General features: G+C 49.9%; 2 protein-coding genes across 2 annotated transcripts; one reads left to right on the top strand and one right to left on the bottom strand.

Moving 5' to 3' along the window:
- The first annotated feature begins 372 nt into the window (after positions 1 to 372).
- Positions 373 to 7,956, top strand: alkbh7 (alkB homolog 7, RNA demethylase). The gene is made up of 4 exons (XM_085971917.1): positions 373 to 715; positions 2,453 to 2,626; positions 7,253 to 7,377; positions 7,730 to 7,956. The coding sequence occupies exons 1-4, from the start codon at positions 452 to 454 to the stop codon at positions 7,869 to 7,871; spliced, it is 705 nt and encodes a 234-aa protein (XP_085828043.1). The 5' UTR covers positions 373 to 451; the 3' UTR covers positions 7,872 to 7,956.
- Positions 7,957 to 8,116: 160 nt separating this feature from the next.
- On the bottom strand, positions 8,117 to 12,202 carry LOC147097794 (artemin). Its single transcript, XM_085971919.1, has 2 exons — positions 9,618 to 12,202; positions 8,117 to 9,026 (listed from the first exon to the last, which is right to left on the bottom strand). The coding sequence occupies exons 1-2, from the start codon at positions 9,724 to 9,726 to the stop codon at positions 8,560 to 8,562; spliced, it is 576 nt and encodes a 191-aa protein (XP_085828045.1). The 5' UTR covers positions 9,727 to 12,202; the 3' UTR covers positions 8,117 to 8,559.
- Positions 12,203 to 18,881: the final 6,679 nt, after the last annotated feature.

Here is an 18,881-nt window from a genome sequence, read left to right as displayed (position 1 = left end):
CAATTCGAATTCCCACTTTACTGGTTTGAGCCCGGGTCCCGCTTTGTCCCGATTGGTGGGACTGTCCTGGAGCACCAGTGTCGTGAACCCCTGTGGCAAAAGTCACCCCGCGAACCCTCCGAGTTGCCAATCTCGGCCGAGGCCCAAGGGCTGCCGGTGGGGCCAGTCAGTGGGGAGGGGTCACCCCCGGGCATGGGGTGGGTAGGGTGGGGGACCCTCTCTGGGGGGCTGGAGAATATACCTTTAATTGAGAAATAAGGATTAAAAATGGGGGCAGAATTAACCCTTAGCCAATAGATCAGGGTCAAGGGTTAGAGGTCAAGAGAGGAAGGCCCTGGGGGCCACGAGTAATGCGCATTCGCGCATCCCACAATGCAGCGCGGCGCTTCAACATGGCGGCGCCCATCAGCTGGCGGTGGCGCGGATTTTGGGCCTAACTTTACTTGGTGCCATGAGGCCGCCCGGCCTGTGGGTCAGGGCGCTGGGCAGGAGCGGGCTGCTGTTCCCGCACGGTTTATTGTGGTCCTCCCGCAGGCCGCACGGGGCCTCGGGCCCGCTGCTGATGTTGGGGTCGAGCCCCGCGGTGCTGCAGCGGGTGTCCCGGGACGTGGAGCTGCGGCCAGAGTTCGTCAGCCCGGAGGAGGAGGCGGCGCTGGTTCGGGAGCTGGAGCCTCAGCTCAGGCGGCAGCGCTACCAGCGGGAGCACTGGGACCAGGTGGGCCCTAGCTACCGGGCTCTGTGGCTCAATTATACACCAGACCCAACAGAAGGTTGCGGATTCCAACTTTCACTCCAGAGCTTTGAGCCCATAATCCACACCTGACACTCCAGGGCAGTACTGAGGGAGCGCCGCACTGTCGGAGGGGCAATACTGAGGGAGCGCCGCACTGTCGGAGGGGCAGTACTGAGGGAGCGCCGCACTGTCGGAGGGGCAGTACTGAGGGAGCGCCGCACTGTCGGAGGGGCAGTACTGAGGGAGCGCAGCATTGTCGGAGGGGCAGTACTGAGTGAGCGCCACACTGTCGGAGGGGTAGTACTGAGGGAGCGCCGCACTGTCGGAGAGGCAGTACTAAGGGAGCGCCGCACTGTCGGAGGGGCAGTCTTTTGGATGAGATATTTAACTAAGGCCCTGTCTGCTCTCTCAGGTGGATGTGAAAGATCCCACGGCCACTATTTTGAAGAGGTGCAGGGGGGAGTTCCGGAGCCAGTATTAATCCCTCAATCAACACCACTAAAACAGATTATCTGGTGATTATCACATTGCTGTTTGTGGGAACTTGCTGTGTGCAAATTGGCTGCCATGTTTCCTACAACAGTGACTACACTTTAAAAGTACTTCAGCGTATGTGAATTTTTAAAGATGTTAATGGTTGAAGTGAGGGCGCAGTGTATAAATGCAAATCCCTTTTTATACAGGTGTTAGATTTTTAGCAGACGACTGATGGTGTTGCTCAGAGTAAGGATATGCTGTTTTATAAAATGTTACATAATTTAACACTCGGTGTAATAAAGAATGATGAGGGAGCGTAGATTTCTTTACTCTAAACAGGGCCCCACATCCATCAAAGTTGAATTGTTTTGAGAGGGATCTCAAATCACCCAGCATTAGGACAAGCTTTCTTCCTCAGGGAAGTGTCCTAGGCCCAACCATCTTCAGCTGCTTCATCAATGACCTTCCCTCCAACATAAGGTCAGAAGCGGGGATGTTCGCTGATGACTGCACAGTGTTCAGCGCCATCCACAACTCCTCAAATAATGAAGCAGTCCATGCCCGCATGCAACAAGACCTGGACGACGTTCAGGCTTGGGCTGATAAGTGGCAGGTAACATACACGCCACAGAAGTGCCAGGCAATGACTATCTCCAACAAGCGAGAGTCTAACCACCGCCCCTTGACATTCAACGGCATCACCATCGTCGAATCTCCCACCATTAACATCCTGGAGGTCACCATTGACCAGAAACTTAACTGGACCAGCCACATAAATACGGTGGTAACAAGAGCAGGTCACAGGCTGGGTATTCTGCGGCAAGTGTCTCACCTCCTGACTGTGATGGAATACTCTCCACTTGCCTGGATGAGTGCAGCTCCAACAACACTTAAGAAGCTCGACACCATCCAGGACAAAGCAGCCAGCTTGATTGGCACCCCATCCATCACCTTAAACATTCACTCCCTCCAACACCGGCGTACCGTGGCTGCAGTGTGTACCATCTACAAGATGCACTGCAGCAACTCGCCAAGGCTTCTTCGGCAGCACCTCCCAAACCCGCGACCTCTACCACTTAGTAACAATGAAAATATTTTTGGAAGTAGTGATGGAAGCTGAGGCTGCGTGACTCGCTCCCATGTATTCCGAGTGTTCCCGTCCCATAGCTTTGTTGAGAAGAATGTTCAGCTGCAGATGGTTCAGGATTTTCATTGATTTTTCAATGTGTTTTGATGACACAGGCAATCCACGGCTTTCGGGAGACGGAGAAATCCCACTGGACCCAGCAGAGTGAAGCTATTCTGCAGAAGCTGCGGGATATTGCATTCCCCCCCGGAGTCCCTCAGCTCTCGATGGTACACGTGCTGGATCTTGATAAAACTGGCTTCATCAATCCCCATGTGGACAGTGTGAAGGTAAGTGACAGAGGCAGCTGTTAATGTTGACACCTCACCACCTGCGATCATAGGCTTGTTAGGTGTTGGATTCCTATTCCAGTTTCCCTCCCCCTTTCTGACTGTCTTGTGTGAGAATCATAGAATCCTACAGCACAGAAGGAGGCCATTTGGCCCATCGTGCCTGTGCCGGCTCTTTGAAAATGCTCTCCAATTAGTCCCGCTCCCTTGCCCTTTCCCCAGAGCCCAGCACATTTCTCCTTTTCAAGTATTTATCCAATTCCCTTTTTGAAAGTTACTGTTGAATCTGCTTCCACCACCCTTTCAGGCAGCGCGTTCCAGATCATCATAACTCGCTGCGGAAATTTTTTTCCTCATCTCCCCTCTGGTTCATTTGCCAATTACCTTAAATCTGTAGCAAAATACTGCGGATGCTGGAAATCTGAAATAACAACAGAAAATGCTGGAAACACTCAGCAGGTCAGGCAGCATCGAGGAGAGAGAAAGAAAGAGAGTTAATGTTTCAGGTCTGGGACCCTTCGTCAGAACTGGAAAAGGCTGGAGATGGAACAGATATTAAGCAGGTGCAGAGACGGGGAAAGGAAATCTGTGTCCTCTGGTTACCGACCCTCCTGCCACTGGAAACAGTTTCTCCTTATTTACTCCATCAAAACCCTTCCGAATTCTGAACACCTCCAATAAATCTCCCCTTCACCTTCTCTGCTCTAAGGAGAACAACCCCAGCTTCTCCAGTCTCTCCACATAACTGAAATCCCACATCCCTGGTACCATTCTAGTAAATCTCCTCTGCACCCTCTCCAAGGCCTTGACATCCTTCCTAAAGTGCGGTGCCCAGAATTGGACACAATACTCCAGCTGGGGCCTAACCAGAGTTCTCTAAAGGTTTAGTATAACTTCCTTGTTTTCATAACCCTGTCCCTTACTAACCCATGCTTCTCCAAGTGAGAATTAATTTTGTCCTTGACAATGGTCTCTATTAGTTAGGCTGACTGACCTGTAGTTACCAGGTTTATCCCGCTCCCCTTTTTTGAACAGGGCTATAACATCCTCCAGTCCTCTGGCACCACTCACATATCCAAGGAGGATTGAAAGATTGTAGCCTTTAGGGAAGAGTGACCATAAATATGATAGAATTTTATATCGAGTTTGAAAGTGACTTAGTTAAATCTGAAACTAGGGTCTTAAATCTAAACAAAGCAAACTACGTAGGTATGAGGGGCGAGTTGGCTAAGGAAGATTGGGAAACTACATTAAAAGGTATGACAGTGGACGAGCAATGGCTAGCATTTAAAGAATTAATACATAATTTACAACAAATATATATTCCTTTAAGGCACAAAAACCCCAGAGGAAAAGCGGTCCAACCGTGGCTAACAAGAGGAGTTAAAGATAGTATTAGATCAAAGGAAGAGGCTTATAATGTTGCCAAAATGAGTATTTTAGAATTCAGCAAAGGAGGACCAAGAAATTGATGATGAAAGGGAAAATAGAATATGAGAGTAAACTAGCGAGAGACATAAAAACTGTAAAAGCTTCTATAGGTATGTAAAAAGGAAAAGATTCGCAAAAGTAAATGTGGGTCCCTTATAGGCTGAGACAGGAGAAATTATAATGGGGAATAAGGAAATGGCAGAGAAATTAAACAAATACTTTGTGTCTGTCTTCACGGAAGAAGACGCGAAAAACTTCCCAGAAATAGTGGAGAACCAAGGGTCCAGCGAGAATGAGGAACTGAAAGAAATTAGTAGTAGTAAAAAAGTAGTACTGGAAAAATTAGTGGGACTGAAAGCCAATAAATCCCCATGACCTGATTGCCTACATCCTAGGGTTTTGAAAGAGGTGGCTGTAGAGATAGTGGATGCATTGGTTGTCATTTTCCAAAATTCCATCGATTCTAGAACGGTTCCTGTGGATTGGAAGGTAGCAAATGTAACCCCACTATTTAAGAAAGGAGGGAGAGAGAAAACGGGGAACTACAGGCCTGTTAGCCTGACATCAGTAGTAGGGAAAATGCTAGAATCTATTATTAAGGACATGGTAAGGACACTTAGAAAATAATAATAGAATTGGGCAGATTTAACACAGATTTATGAAAGGGAAATCGTGTTTGACAAATCTGTTAAGAGTTTTTTGAGGTTGTAACTAGCAGAATAGATAAGGGGGAACCAGTGGATGTGGTGTACAGGAAACTTTGGTTTATCCGGAGGTTGTATGTCCGGAATACTCGATCTAACGGCAAAAATCAGGAGCCGTTTTCTATAAGTTTTTTTAGTTCTCGTTCTTTTTTTTCCCCAGTCAGGCACTGCAAGGTCTGTAGCTATAGCAACAGCTTCAGCTAGAGACGCTTGCAGCTGCAGCCGACTCTTTAGAAGCTGTTGCTAAGCAACAGTGTTTGTTGTCAGATACGGAGATGAAAACCTCCGTATGCTTCAACATTAACTTTGTATGTCCGGCAGTTTTGACAGATCGGCAACACGCCGGTCCCATCGGTGCCGGATATCACAAAGTTTCCTGTATTTGGATTTTCAGAAGGCATTCGATAAGGTGCCACACGAGGTTATTAAACAAAATTAGGGCTCGTGGGATTGGGGGTAATATACTAGCATGGATTGAGGATTGGTTAACGGACAGAAAACAGAGTAGGAATAAACGGGTCATTTTTGGGTTGGCAGGCTGTAACTAGTGGGGTACCGCAAGGATCAGTGCTTGGGCCTCAGCTATTCACAATCTACATCAATGATTTGGATGAGGGGACCAAATGTAATATATCCAAGTTTGCTGCTGATACAAAGCTGGGTGGGAATGTAAGTTGTGAGGAGGATGCAAAGAGGCTGTAAGGGGATATAGACAGGCTAAGTGAGTGGGCAAGAACATGGCAAATGGAATATAATGTGGAGAAATGTGAAGTTATCCACTTTGGTAGGAAAAATAGAAAAGCAGGGTATTTTTTAAATGGAGAGAGATTGGGAAATGTTGGTGTTCAGGGGGACCTGGGTGTCCTTGTACACGAATCACTGAAAGTTAACATGCAGGGACAGCAAGCAATTAGGAAAGCAAATGGTATGTTGGCCTTTATTACAAGAGGATTTGAGTATAAGAGTAAAGACGTCTTACTGCAATTATATAGGGCCCTGGTGAGACCACACCTGGAGTATTGTGTACAGTTTTGGTCTCCTTACCTAAGGAAGGATATACTTGCCATAGAGGGAGTGCAACGAAGGTTCACCAGACTGGTTCCTGGGATGGGGGGGATTGTCCTATGAGGAGAGATTGAGTAGACTAGGCCTATATTCTCTAGAGTTTAGAAGAATGAGAGGTGATCTCATTGAAACATACAAAATTCTTACAGGGCTTGACAGGGTAGATGCAGGGAGGGTGTTTCCCCTGGCTGGAGAGTCTAGAACCAGGGGTTACAGTCTCAGAATAAGGGGTCGGCCATTTAGGACTGAGATGAGGAGAAATTTCTTCACTCCGAAGGTGGTGAATCTTTGGAATTCTCTACCCCAGAGGGCTGGTGAGGCTCAGTCGTTGAGTATATTCAAGACAGTAATCGATAGATTTTTGAATATGAGGAGAATCAAGGGATGTGGGGATAGTGCAGGAAAGTGGAGATGAGGTAGAAGATCAGCCATGATCTTACTGAATGGCTTGAGGGGCCAAATGGCCTCCTCCTGCTCCTAATATGTTCTGATGGTCAGAGCTTCTGCTACCTCCACCGAAGCTTCCCTCAGCAACCTAGGGTGCGTCCCATCTGGACCGGTTGACTTTGAGTGATGCCAACCTATTGAGCACCTCCTTTCTATCTATTTATATCCTATCCAGTATCTCCACTCCCCTCCTCTGCTGCAACATTAACTTCAGCCTCTTCTTTTGTGACACCAGATGCAAAGTTCTCATTCAAGACCTCGGTCATGCCCTCTGCCTCCACAAGATCATTTCCTTTTTTGTCCCCAATTGGCCCCACCCTTCCTTTAACTATCCGGTTACTTTTTATATGTGTATAAAAGATTTTTGGTTCCCTTCTCTGTTACCCGCTGATCTTTTCTCGTACTCTCTCTTTGCCCTTCTTGTATCCTGTTTCAATTCTGCCTGGTTTTCGACTGTATTCTCTGCTTGACATTGGTCGTAAACCTCCTTTTCCTGTTTTATTTTAACCTCTACTTCCTTTGCCATCCAGGGATCTGTAGCTTTGGATGCCCCGTCATTCCTCCTTATGGGAATAAGCTTGGTTTGTATCCGAAGCATTTCTGCCCTGATGGACTGTCATTGCTCGTACTCTCGGCCTCCATTTATGAAGCCCAGGATCCCGTATGTTTTTTAACAGGATTCTCAACCTGTCCTGCCACCTTCGAAGATATGTGTACACACACCCTCGGGTCGCTCTGTTCCTGCACCCTCTTTAAAATTATACCATTTAGTTTATATTGCCTTCCCTCATTCTTCCAACCAAAATGTATCACTTTTGTGAATGTCCCCACCAATGTCGCCTGGATCTGCCACAAGGATTGTTCTAAAAGTAAAGATTTTAGACGGCTTTTGACTGAGGGTCCCAAAGGTACAGGCAGCCTGTGTCTGTCTGCGGTGTGGGAGGACTGTGCTTTATGCTGTTGCCTCTCTCTCTTGTAGTTCTGCGGCGACACGATCGCTGGCCTGTGCCTGTTGTCGGGGAGCGTGATGCGTTTGTTAAGTGAAGACAATGACACGGATCGAGTGGATTTACTGCTGCAGCGACGGTCTGTCTACATCCTGAGGTGGGGCTGCAGAGAGTGGGGAAGAGATCGGTGGGTCTCGGTGTTGAGGCAGCTGCCTGGGGCGGGGCTATTCACCATTTTGATTCAGTTGTTGGATTTCCTTCTCGTGGATTAGAGACCGGAAGTCTGCCCTCGGGGAAACTGGGGGAGGAGTCTGCCCCTCCCCCTGGGGTAACTGATGCTGGGATGGCTTCCACGGTAACCCAGTGGGCTAGTGCTTGCCCGTGCCCTGGGCAGGGAAGGGGATTAAAGCATTCAGGCCTTTCTCTGAATATTGGAAGTGCTGCCTCTCACAGTCTGATGTCACAGATCCTTTCTCTCTTCCTTAACCAGCACCTTGTGTGTGTTTCAGGGGAGTCGCTCGATACCGATTCAGCCACCAGATCCTGCGAGAGGAAGAGTCGTTCTTTGGGGGGCAGAAGGTGCCTCGTGATCGGCGAATCTCCATAATCTGCAGGAACCTGCCCCCCGGCCCAGAGCCAGGCACAGGCTGATTCACCGGGGCTTGGTGCAGCCTCACTTGTACCTCTGGTAATCTGCACTCATCTGACATCCTTCATAAATTTAACAAACACCCAAGTTGTGCTTCTTTGTTTTGTTGGGTTATTTCCCGCTCCTTCCCCACCAGTCTCGCTCACTCTCTCCTTCAATCTCACACACATTGTCTCGCCGGACCCACCATCTCCTCCCCCCCCCCCCCCCCTGCGAGTGCACACACTGTAATCAGGACTTTGTGATATCACTGCAGAAATGTTTATTTATTATTTACTGTGTTTCTGATCAAATAAAGCGTTTAACAGCAAGTCTTTAAAATAAATAAATAATTTAGATACATAAATATTTCTGGTTCCACAAACCGTTGCCGATCTCGGCCTTCACTGAGGGTTTAAACCAAACCCAAGCAGCTCCCCCCCGTCAAACCTGTACTGTAAAATAGAAATCTTTTAAATACATGAACATCCAGAGCGCTAGTTTAAATATAAATTCACTTTTACAACATTCTGTACACAGCTGTAGAACAGGTAGAGACCCCCCCCCCCCCCCAACCCTTCCTCCCAGTGAGGAGGCTCTGTGGGTGTGGTGATTCTGCAGACTGTCCTGTTGTTACAACTGTTTCCTCTGCCTCCATTTCAGTCTTGCTTTGGTCCAGGTTTTGTCCCTCAGCCCGCTTTGCTCAGGCAGTCACCCGATGCAACTGCACTCTGAGGCTGAGAGTTTCTCCACTGTGTGCCAGCGATTGTCAATGTCCAGAAAGGTGACGTCCTTGAACTGGGTGGGCCGGCAGCACGGGTCGCTGATGATCTTCTCCTGGGACAGGTTGAGGAGGTCGGTTTTGCGCAGCAGCAGGGAGAGGGTCAGGTCGTGGTTGGTCCTGGCCAGGGGGCAGCTCCCACTGCAGTACTTGAAGAGGACAATCTCGTCTGACTGGTAGCCCAGCCCCAGGTCCTGCACTCGTAGCTGGAGGGCCCGAAGCCGGCAGTTCCTCTCCTCCCACTCCTCGCCTTTCCTCGTCACAGACATCTTCCGTTTTCGCCGCAGTCTTCCCGGGTTTGACTGCGAATCCTGAGGTTCCAGCGACGAGACTGAAGCGGGTAACGGTGAAACAGTGACTTCCCTGTCTGACCGCCCGTGGGAGACTCTCAGCAAGGCTGCAAGAAATCGAAAAATTAATTTAAGTTCCTTTCAACAGATCTATTAAATCATTAGAAAGCAGAGTGTGAGGGACAGGGGCGATGGATCTGTCAGAGGGCAGCAGTATATTTACCAACAATGCGGCTCTGCCTTTTTAAAACTGCAATAACCCACAAGCCACTCACTGGGGGAAGTCTCAGACGGGACACCTGCTGGGATCTCACCCACGGCCATCCCTCCTCCCATGTGATTCTGGACTCTCGCTCTCAGGACTGTTCCCTGATGGAGGGGATCACCACTGATCCTCGGCCTCGCGTATTTTCCAAGTCGCAAGGAGCAGGAACCCCGGCCCAAGGCACTGAGGCCAATAGGAGCCCCCAATGTAAAATAACTGAACACACTGCCTTGCTCTGGGTGAATCTTTCTTTATCTGGGTGAATCTTTCTTTATCTGGGTTATTTTTCACTAAGGTAATAAATCTCAGTGCAGAGTGAAAGATTCTGCAGGTTACTCACTCAGGAACTACCCACAGCTTTCCTGCACACACAGACTCAGGGGGGGGGGGCTTTTAAACAACTTTTAGTGAAGTTAATCTGTGTCTCACTTACCCGGGAGCTGCTGAGGTGCGGCATCAGTTCCCACAGATTCGGCTCCCTCCGCTGTCTGATGATCAACGTGAAAAACCAACAAAAGTGTTAAGAGTACAAGGAATGACATGGTCCTGTCGAGTGTTCGGAAATCCTCTTCCCAAAAACCGATGGAGTTGACGGAGCAGCGAGGGGCTGCTGGGATTGCTCGCTCTAAGTCGTTTATCTCATTTGAATTTCATTCGCTCTTCTTCCGCCGCTGTAGGTTGTGTGTGATGGAACGAGTGAATTGGAGTATTTAAAGCGAATCTGTACCCTGCATCCTCGTACTGACACATATTTCATATGACATTCCTGGCATGGCTAGCCAGTGAGCTGCCGGGTAGCAGCTGCTCCAAATACCTCAGTGTTGCAGAAACGGTGGGAAACGTGAGCAGAGCTCCCAGCCGATGATTCATCAGGTGCAACATAGCAGTACCTGCTCAACCGGGAGAGGCAGCACAGGCCAGCTCGCCTCGCCGCTGCTCAACCGGGGGAGGCAGCATAGGCCAGACCGCCTCGCCGCTGCTCAACCGGGAGAGGCAGCATAGGCCAGACCGCCTCGCCGCTGCTCAACCGGGAGAGGCAGCACAGGCCAGATCGCCTCACCGCTGCTCAACCGGGAGAGGCAGCACAGGCCAGCTCGCCTCGCCGCTGCTCAACCGAGAGAGGCAGCATAGGCCAGACCACCTCGCCGCTGCTCAACTGGGAGAGGCAGCATGGGCCAGACCGCCTCGCCACTGCTCAACCGGGGGTGGGGGGTGCCTTTCCTTCATCCTCCCTCCTGCCTGCGTTATTCTTAAACTGCCTTAAAAGGGTGTCAGCCATGGCTCAGTGGTAGCAACCCCGCTCCAGAGACAGCTCGAGCCCCGCTCCAGGGACTTCAGCCCATAATCCAAACTGACCCATCGCACACCTGTACTGTGTACATAACCCATCGCACACCTGTACTGTGTACATAACACATCGCACACCTGTACTGTGTACATAACCCATCGCACACCTGTACTGTGTACATAACACATTGCACACCTGTACTGTGTACATAACACATCGCACACCTGTACTGTGTACATAACACATCGCACACCTGTACTGTGTACATAACCCATCGCACACCTGTACTGTGTACATAACACATCGCACACCTGTACTGTGTACATAACCCATCGCACACCTGTACTGTGTACATAACACATCGCACACCTGTACTGTGTACATAACACATCGCACACCTGTACTGTGTACATAACACCTGTACTGTGTACATAACACATCGCACACCTGTACTGTGTACATAACACATCGCACACCTGTACTGTGTACATAACACCTGTACTGTGTACATAACACATCGCACACCTGTACTGTGTACATAACACATCGCACACCTGTACTGTGTACATAACCCATCGCACACCTGTACTGTGTACATAACACATCGCACACCTGCATCGTGTACATAACACATCACATAATTAAACAGTCCACATCCACATACAGCAGGAACTGGACAACACCAGACTTGGGCTGATAAGTGGCAGGTAACATTCACGCCACACAAGTGCCAGGTAATGACTATCTCCAACAAGCGAGAGTCTAACCACCGCCCCTTGACATTCAACGGCATTACCATCGTCTAACCCCCACCATCAACATCCTGTGAGTCACCATTAACCAGAAACTTAACTGGACCAGCCACATAAATACTGTGACTGCAAGAGCAGGTCAGAGGCTAGGTATTCTGCGGCGAGTGTCTCACCTCCTGACTCCCCAAAGCCTTTCCACCATCTACAAGGCACAAGTCAGGAGTGTGATGGAATACTCTCCACTTGCCTGGATGAGTGCAGCTCCAACAACACTCAAGAAGCTCGACACCATCCAGGACAAAGCAGCCCGCTTGATTGGCACCCCATCCACCACCTTAAAACATTCACTCCCTCCACCACCGGTACACACTGCAGCCACGGTGCACCATCTACAAGATGCACTGCAGCAACTCACCAAGGCTTCTTCGGCAGCACCTCCCAAACCCGCGACCTCTTCCACCTGGAAGGACAAGGGCAGCAGGCACATGGGAACACCATCACCTCCAAGTTCCCCTCCAAGTCACACACCATCCTGACTTGGAAGTATATCGGCCGTTCCTTCATCGTCGCTGGAACTCCCTAACAGCACTGTGGGAGCACCTTCACCACACGGACTGCAGCGGTTCAAGAAGGTGGCTCACCACCACCTTCTCAAGGGCCTTGCCAGTGACTCCCACAACCTGAGAATAAATAAATAAAAAAATACCGTGTACATAACCCATCACACACCTGCACCGTGTACATAACCCGACTCTGAAAGGTGCTGCGTAAATGTAAACACTTTCTTTTTCCCTTCAGCTCTGGGTCGCGCTGGGGCCATTTCATCAGGCACTGGATGCTAATCGTGTCCAAATGACGTAGACAGTGAGTGTCAGCAGGCTATTGAACCACTGGTGGCACCATCACTAAGCCCAATCCTGTTGGTATTTGACATCCAGCACACACGTTCCCAGCAGGAGTCATAGGACCAGGAGCAGGAGTCACAGGACAGGGATCAGGAGCAGGGGTCACAGGACAGGGAGCAGGAGTCACAGGACTGGGATCAGGAACAGGAGTCACAGGACAGGGAGCAGGAGTCACACGACAGGGATCAGGAGCAGGGGTCACAGGACTGGGATCAGGAGCAGGAGTCACAGGACTGGGATCAGGAGCAGGAGTCACAGGACTGGGATCAGGAGCAGGAGTCACAGGACTGGGATCAGGAGCAGGAGTCACAGGACTGGGATCAGGAGCAGGAGTCACAGGACTGGGATCAGGAGCAGGAGTCACAGGACAGGGATCAGGAGCAGGAGTCACAGGACTGGGATCAGGAGCAGGAGTCACAGGACAGGGATCAGGAGCAGGAGTCACAGGACTGGGATCTGGAACAGGACATTGATCAGGAGCAGGAGTCACAGGACTGGGATCTGGAACAGGACATTGATCAGGAGCAGGAGTCACAGGACAGGGATCAGGAGCAGGAGTCACAGGACTGGGATCAGGAGCAGGAGTCACAGGACAGGGATCAGGAGGAGTCACAGGACTGGGATCAGGAACAGGAGTCACAGGACAGGGAGCAGGAGTCACAGGACTGGGATCAGGAGCAGGAGTCACAGGACTGGGATCAGGAACAGGAGTCACAGGACAGGGAGCAGGAGTCACAGGACTGGGATCTGGAACAGGACATTGATCAGGAGCAGGAGTCACAGGACTGGGATCAGGAACAGGACAGGGAGCAGGAGTCACAGGACTGGGATCAGGACAGGGATCAGGAGTCACAGGACTGGGATCAGGAACAGGAGTCACAGGACTGGGATCAGGAACAGGACAGGGATCAGGAGTCACAGGACTGGGATCAGGAACAGGAGTCACAGGACTGGGATCAGGAACAGGAGTCACAGGACTGGGATCAGGAACAGGAGTCACAGGACTGGGATCAGGAACAGGAGTCACAGGACTGGGATCAGGAACAGGACAGGGATCAGGAGTCACAGGACTGGGATCAGGAGTCACAGGACTGGGATCAGGATCAGGAGTCACAGGACTGGGATCAGGACAGGGATCAGGAGCAGGAGTCACAGGACTGGGATCAGGAACTGGTCCCCAGGCTAATCCAGTGCATGGTGGTCAGGAATGGAACCCGCATGGCTCAGTACCACACTGGGGGGTGGGGGTACATCGACCCCCAAGCTGGATGCTGCAGTGTCTCTCAGCGGGAGGGGTTGATGGAGACAACTCCTGTCCTGTGGGCACAGTTTGAAGAGGGCGATTCCCACATCCATCCATCACACACAATGTGCTTTTGATATTCACGGCACTTGGAAATGTTTTGTTAAATTTTCCCAGTGTATTCCTGCAGACAGCGCTCGTAAATCCCTCAGTGTGCCGTCTCTGCTTAATCCCCACACAAATCACCCTTCCTGTGTCGGCGAGAATGTTTCCACCTGTGAACTTCCCTCGCTGGGACCCTGAGCAAACGCAAAGCACCAGCTGCCGTCGCAGGGGGAGATGGGCACGAGGGGAGTGTGGGCCCAACCAGTGGTAGCTGGAGTCAGGGCTGACTGACCCCAGTGCCAGTGGGGAACCCGGTCTCACCGTGGCAGAGACGCACCAACAGCCGCAGGTCTCGCACAGAGTGCCCTATCTCGGCCAGGCTGTTGACAGAAGCACTGAGCGAATGAGGGGGAACTACCACAGGAACTTGCATCAGCGGGTTACCATGCCAACCTCTGGGATCTCAGCCTCTGGAGCGGGGTGGGGAATTACGAGGCTTGAGGGGTTAAAACGGCCTCATCTGAAACGGCTCACCCCACTCCTCGAAGGACCCGGAACATTCCAACTGTCGGATTAGTAAGCAGGATGCACTGTATTAAATTGTATGGGAAGCGGAGGATGGAATTTTAACCGTTTGGGCAGAGCATCCGTCCCAGAGTCCAGCGAGGGCTCATTCACCCGGGAGACAATTAACCATCGCACCAACCTCCAAACTGAAACAACTTCAACAAATCCTGGCTTTAACATGTCCACGTTGCCCAGTGACTCCGACAGGGAAGTGTACAGGACTCTGCGTATATCCCCACCCCCATCAATCTGCCCCATATATCCCCACCCCCATCAATCTGCCCCATATACCCCCACCCCATCAATCTGCGGAACAATCTCTTTGCTTTCTGTCTATCCATAGTTAAATTCTCTTTAATATCAAATGCCTTAATTTTCAACAAGTGTCCTTGTGTGGGACATTATAAATCCATCAATACAACACTCCCTCTCCATCTGCACAGTGATTTCCTCAAAGAACAAAGACCAGAGCTTCACAAACACCGAGTCCCACATTAAATATTTAAGTGGAAATCTGGAACTATCTCCCCCAAAAGGCTGTGGATGCTGAGGGACAACTGGAGCTTTCAATGGCTCAAAGCAATATCATTTTGTTGGCTTAAGGGTATCAAGGTGAGAAACTGGAGCCATTATCTAACTGAATGGTGGAGCAGGCTCGAGGGGCCGAATGGCCTGCTCCAGTCCCGAGGTGGAGAACTCACACACAAGGGAATGGTAGCGTAGTGGTAATGTCACTGGGCTAGTAATCCAGAGGCCTGGACTAATAATCCAGAGATGTGAGATCAAATTCCACCACGGCAGCTGGGGAATTTAAATTCAGTTAATTAAATTAATCTGGAATAAAAAGTTATTATCAGTAATGGTGACCATGAAACTATCGGATTGTTGTAAAAACCCATCTGGTTCACTAATGAAGGAAATCTGCCGTCCTTACCCGGTCTGGCCGAAATGTGACTCCAGACTCACAGCAATGTGGTTGACTCTGAACTGCCCTCTGAAATGGCCCAGCGAGACACTCAGTTGTAACAAACCGCTTCGAAACAATGAAACCGGACGGATCACCCAGCATCGACCTCGACACCAGGTTGGCACCTCGGAAGAGCATGACAGGAGCAGCACTAGGCGTACCTAAAAATGAGGTGCCAAGCTGGGGGAAGCTGCTACATAGCATGCTAAAAAGCGGAAGCAGCATGCTATAGACAGGGCTAAGTAATCCCATGATCAACTGATCAGATCAAAACTCTGCAGTCCTGCCACAGCCAGTCGAGATGGACCATTAAACAACTAACGGGAGGAGGAGGCTCCATGAATATCCCCATCCTCAATGGTGGTGGAGCCCAGCATGTGAGTGCAAAAGACAAAGCTGAAGTGTTTGCAACCATCTTCAGCCAGAAGTGCCGAGTGGATGATCCATATCGGTCTCCTCCTGAGGTCCCCACCATCACTTCAGCCAATTCGATTCACTCCACGTGATATCAAGAAACGGCTGAGTGCACTGGATACAGCAAAGGCTACGGGCCCCGACAACATCCCGGCTGTCATGCTGAAGACCTGTGCTCCAGAACTAGCTGCGCCTCTAGCCAAGCTGTTCCAGTACAGCTACAACACTGGCATCTATCCGACAGTGTGGAAAACTGTCCAGGTCTGTCCTGTCCACAAAAAGCAGGACAAATCTAACCCGGCCAATTACCGCCCCATCAGTCTACTCTCAATCATCAGCAAAGTGATGGAAGGTGTCATCGACAGTGCTATCAAGCAGCACTTACTCACCAATAACCTGCTCACTGATGCCCAGTTTGGGTTCCGCCAAGACCACTTGGCTCCCGACCTCATTACAGCCTTGGTCCAAACATGGATAAAGGAGCTGAATTCCAGAGAAGTGAGATGACTGTCCTTGACATCAAGGCAGCATTTGACAGAGTGTGGCATCAAGGAGCCCTAATAAAACTGAAGTCAGTGGGAATCAGGGGGGGAAAAACTCTCCACTGGCTGGAGTCATACCTAGCACAAAGGAAGATGGTTGCGGTGATTGAAGGTCAATCATCACAGCCCCAGGACATCGCTGCAGGAGTTCCTCAGGGCAGTGTCCTAGGCCCAACCATCTTCAGCTGCTTCATCAATGACCTTCCCTCCAACATAAGGTCAGAAATGGGGATGTTCGCTGATGACTGCACAGTGTTCAATGCCATTCGCAACTCCTCAGATAATGAAGCAGTCCATGCCCACATGCAGCAAGACCTGGACAACGTTCAGGCTTGGGCTGATAAGTGGCAGGTAACATTCGTGCCACACAAGTGCCAGGCAATGACAATCTCCAACAAGCGAGAGTCTAACCTCTGCCCCTTGACATTCAATGTCATTACCATTGCTGAATCCCCCACCATCAACATCCTGGTGGGTCACCATTGACCAGAAACTGAACTGGACCAGCCACATAAATACTGTGGCAACAAGAGCAGCCCAGAGGCTAGGTATTCTGCGGCGAGTGACTCACCTCCTGACTCCCCAAAGCCTTTCCACCATCTACAAGGCACAAGTAAGGCGTGTGATGGAATACTCTCCACTTGCCTGGATGAGTGCAGTTCCAACAACACTCAAGAAGCTCGACACCATCCAGGACAAAGCAGCCCGCTTGATTGGCACCCCATCTACCATGTTAAATATTTACCCCCTCCACCACCGGCGTACCATGGCTGCAGTGCATACCATCTACAAGATGCACTGCAGCAACTCGCCAAGGCTTCTTCGGCAGCACCTCCCAAACCCACAACCTCTACCACCTAGAAGGAAAAGGGCAGCAGGCGCATGGGAACACCACCACCTCCAAGTTCCCCTCCAAGTCACACACCATCCTGACTTAGAAGTATATCGCTGATCCTTCATCGTCGCTGGGTCAAAATCCTGGAACTCCCTCCCTAACAGCACTGTGGGAGTACCTTCACCACACGGACTGCAGCGGTTCAGAAGGCGGCTCACCACCACCTTCTCAAGGGCAATTAGGAATGGGCAATAAATGCTGGCCTTGCCAGCGACGTCCACATCCCATAAAACGAATTAAAAAAAACCACAAAAGCTCAAGACATTCAGTACCTTTGTGCTCTTGTATTGGAGTTTCTGATTAAGTTAAGGAATGAGAGCTTTTTTCAATGGCACATTCCTGTGTGCTTCTCATTGATAGGGGATGAGCTGGTGGCCTCCTTAAACAGACAAGACACTATCTGGAATTTCACACTCAAGAGACCAGACGTCACTCTCCTTATAAACAAGGTCTCCAAGTAACGTGAAAAACTGCCTGTGGGGAATGTCAAGAATCATAGAATAGTACAGCACAGGAGGCCATTCGGCCCATTGAGTCTGCGCGTCTCTTTTTGAATCCAGTCAGTCCCACTCCCCCCTGCTCTTTCCCCATATCCCTGCAATTTTTTCTCCTTCAAGTATTTATCCAATTCCCTATTGAATCTGCCTCCACCGCCCTATCAGGCAGTGCATTCCAAAACCTAACCACTCGCTGCGTAAAAAGGTTTTCCTCAAGTTGCCTCTGGTTCTTTTGCCAATCACCTTAAATCTGTGCCCTCTGGTTATCGACCCTTCAGCCATTGGAAACAGTATCTCTTTATTTACTCTATCTAAACCCTTCATGATTTTGAACACCTCTATCAAATCTCCTCTTAGCCTTCTCTGCTCCAAGGAGAACAATCCCAGCTTCTCCAGTCTGTCCACGCAACTGCAATCCCTCATCCCTGGAACCATTCTAGCAAATCTCTTCTGCACCCTCTCCAAAGCCTTCACATCCTTCCTAAAGTGCGGTGCCCAGAATTGGACACAATACTCCAGTTGGGGCCGAACTATTGTTTAAGTCCTATGAGCAGTCTGACTAAACAAACCATCCACAAGGTTGGTTTAGCGTAACTTCCTGGCCTTTGTGCTCTGCCTCTATTTACAAAGCCCAGGATCCCGTGTGCTTTATTAACGGCTTTGTTAACCTAGCACCTTTGAAGATTTGTGCACCAGCACCCCCAGGGGTCTCTGTTTTTGCAATCCCTATAAAATTGTACTGTTTAGTGTGTATTGTCTCCTCATTCTTTCTACCAAAATGGATCACCTCACACTTTTCTGCGTTGAATTTTATCTGGCCACGTGTCCGCCCATTCCACCAGCCTGCCTATGTCCTCTTGAAGACTATTACTATCTTCCTCACTGTTTGCTACACTTTCAAGTTTACATAAGAACATAAGAAATAGGAGCAGGAGTAGGCCAATCGGCCCCTCGAGCCTGCTCCACCATTCAATAAGATCATGGCTGATCTGATCCTAACCTCAAATCTACTTTCACTCTCCACCCCACCCGAACCCATGTGATCTCCCGGGAGAGGCAAAAAACCAGATAAAAAACCCAATGTGCCAATTTGGGAGAAAAAATCTGGGAAATTCCTCTCCAACCCATCTAGGCGATCGAAACTCGTCCAGGAGATCACTCTGTCCCTGTATTTCCTACAGTACTTACCTTCTGTAAGAGGTGATCTCCACCCCAGCCAGGAACAGGCCCAATTTACTCTTGAAGGACTCCTAGCTGGCAGTCTGTTCCCAAGGTCTCCACTAATCCCTGTGAATAGAACCATCTCCTGAAATCTAACACAGAATTAGAACACAAGAAGTAGGAGCAGGACCAGGCTACACGGCCCCTGGGCCCGCTCCGCCACCCACAGGGCCATGACCGATCCGAACCTAGACTCATGTCCGATTTCCTGCCCGCTCCCCGTAACCCCTAATTCCCCTTACTTCTAGGAAACTGTCTATTTCTGTTTTAAATTTATTTAATGATGTAGCTTCCACAGCTT

The sequence above is a fragment of the Somniosus microcephalus genome, chromosome 31 (genome assembly GCF_052327205.1).
Source record: "Somniosus microcephalus isolate GS21.2 chromosome 31, FLI_Smic_1.0, whole genome shotgun sequence".
Taxonomy (NCBI): Eukaryota; Metazoa; Chordata; class Chondrichthyes; order Squaliformes; family Somniosidae; genus Somniosus; species Somniosus microcephalus.
Note: the sequence above shows the minus strand (reverse complement) of the source record. Positions and strands in the feature narration are given on the sequence as shown.

Bases quoted from the DNA above. Each gene is read 5' to 3' on its own strand.
- alkbh7 (XM_085971917.1), top strand. From the start codon at position 452: ATGAGGCCGCCCGGCCTGTGGGTCAGGGCGCTGGGCAGGAGCGGGCTG. The intron at 716-2,452 runs GTGGGCCCTAGC...TTGATGACACAG, and splicing joins AGCGGGAGCACTGGGACCAG to GCAATCCACGGCTTTCGGGA. The intron at 2,627-7,252 runs GTAAGTGACAGA...TCTCTCTTGTAG, and splicing joins CCCATGTGGACAGTGTGAAG to TTCTGCGGCGACACGATCGC.
- LOC147097794 (XM_085971919.1), bottom strand. From the start codon at position 9,726: ATGTCATTCCTTGTACTCTTAACACTTTTGTTGGTTTTTCACGTTGAT. The intron at 9,027-9,617 runs GTAAGTGAGACA...GATTTCTTGCAG, and splicing joins CGCACCTCAGCAGCTCCCGG to CCTTGCTGAGAGTCTCCCAC.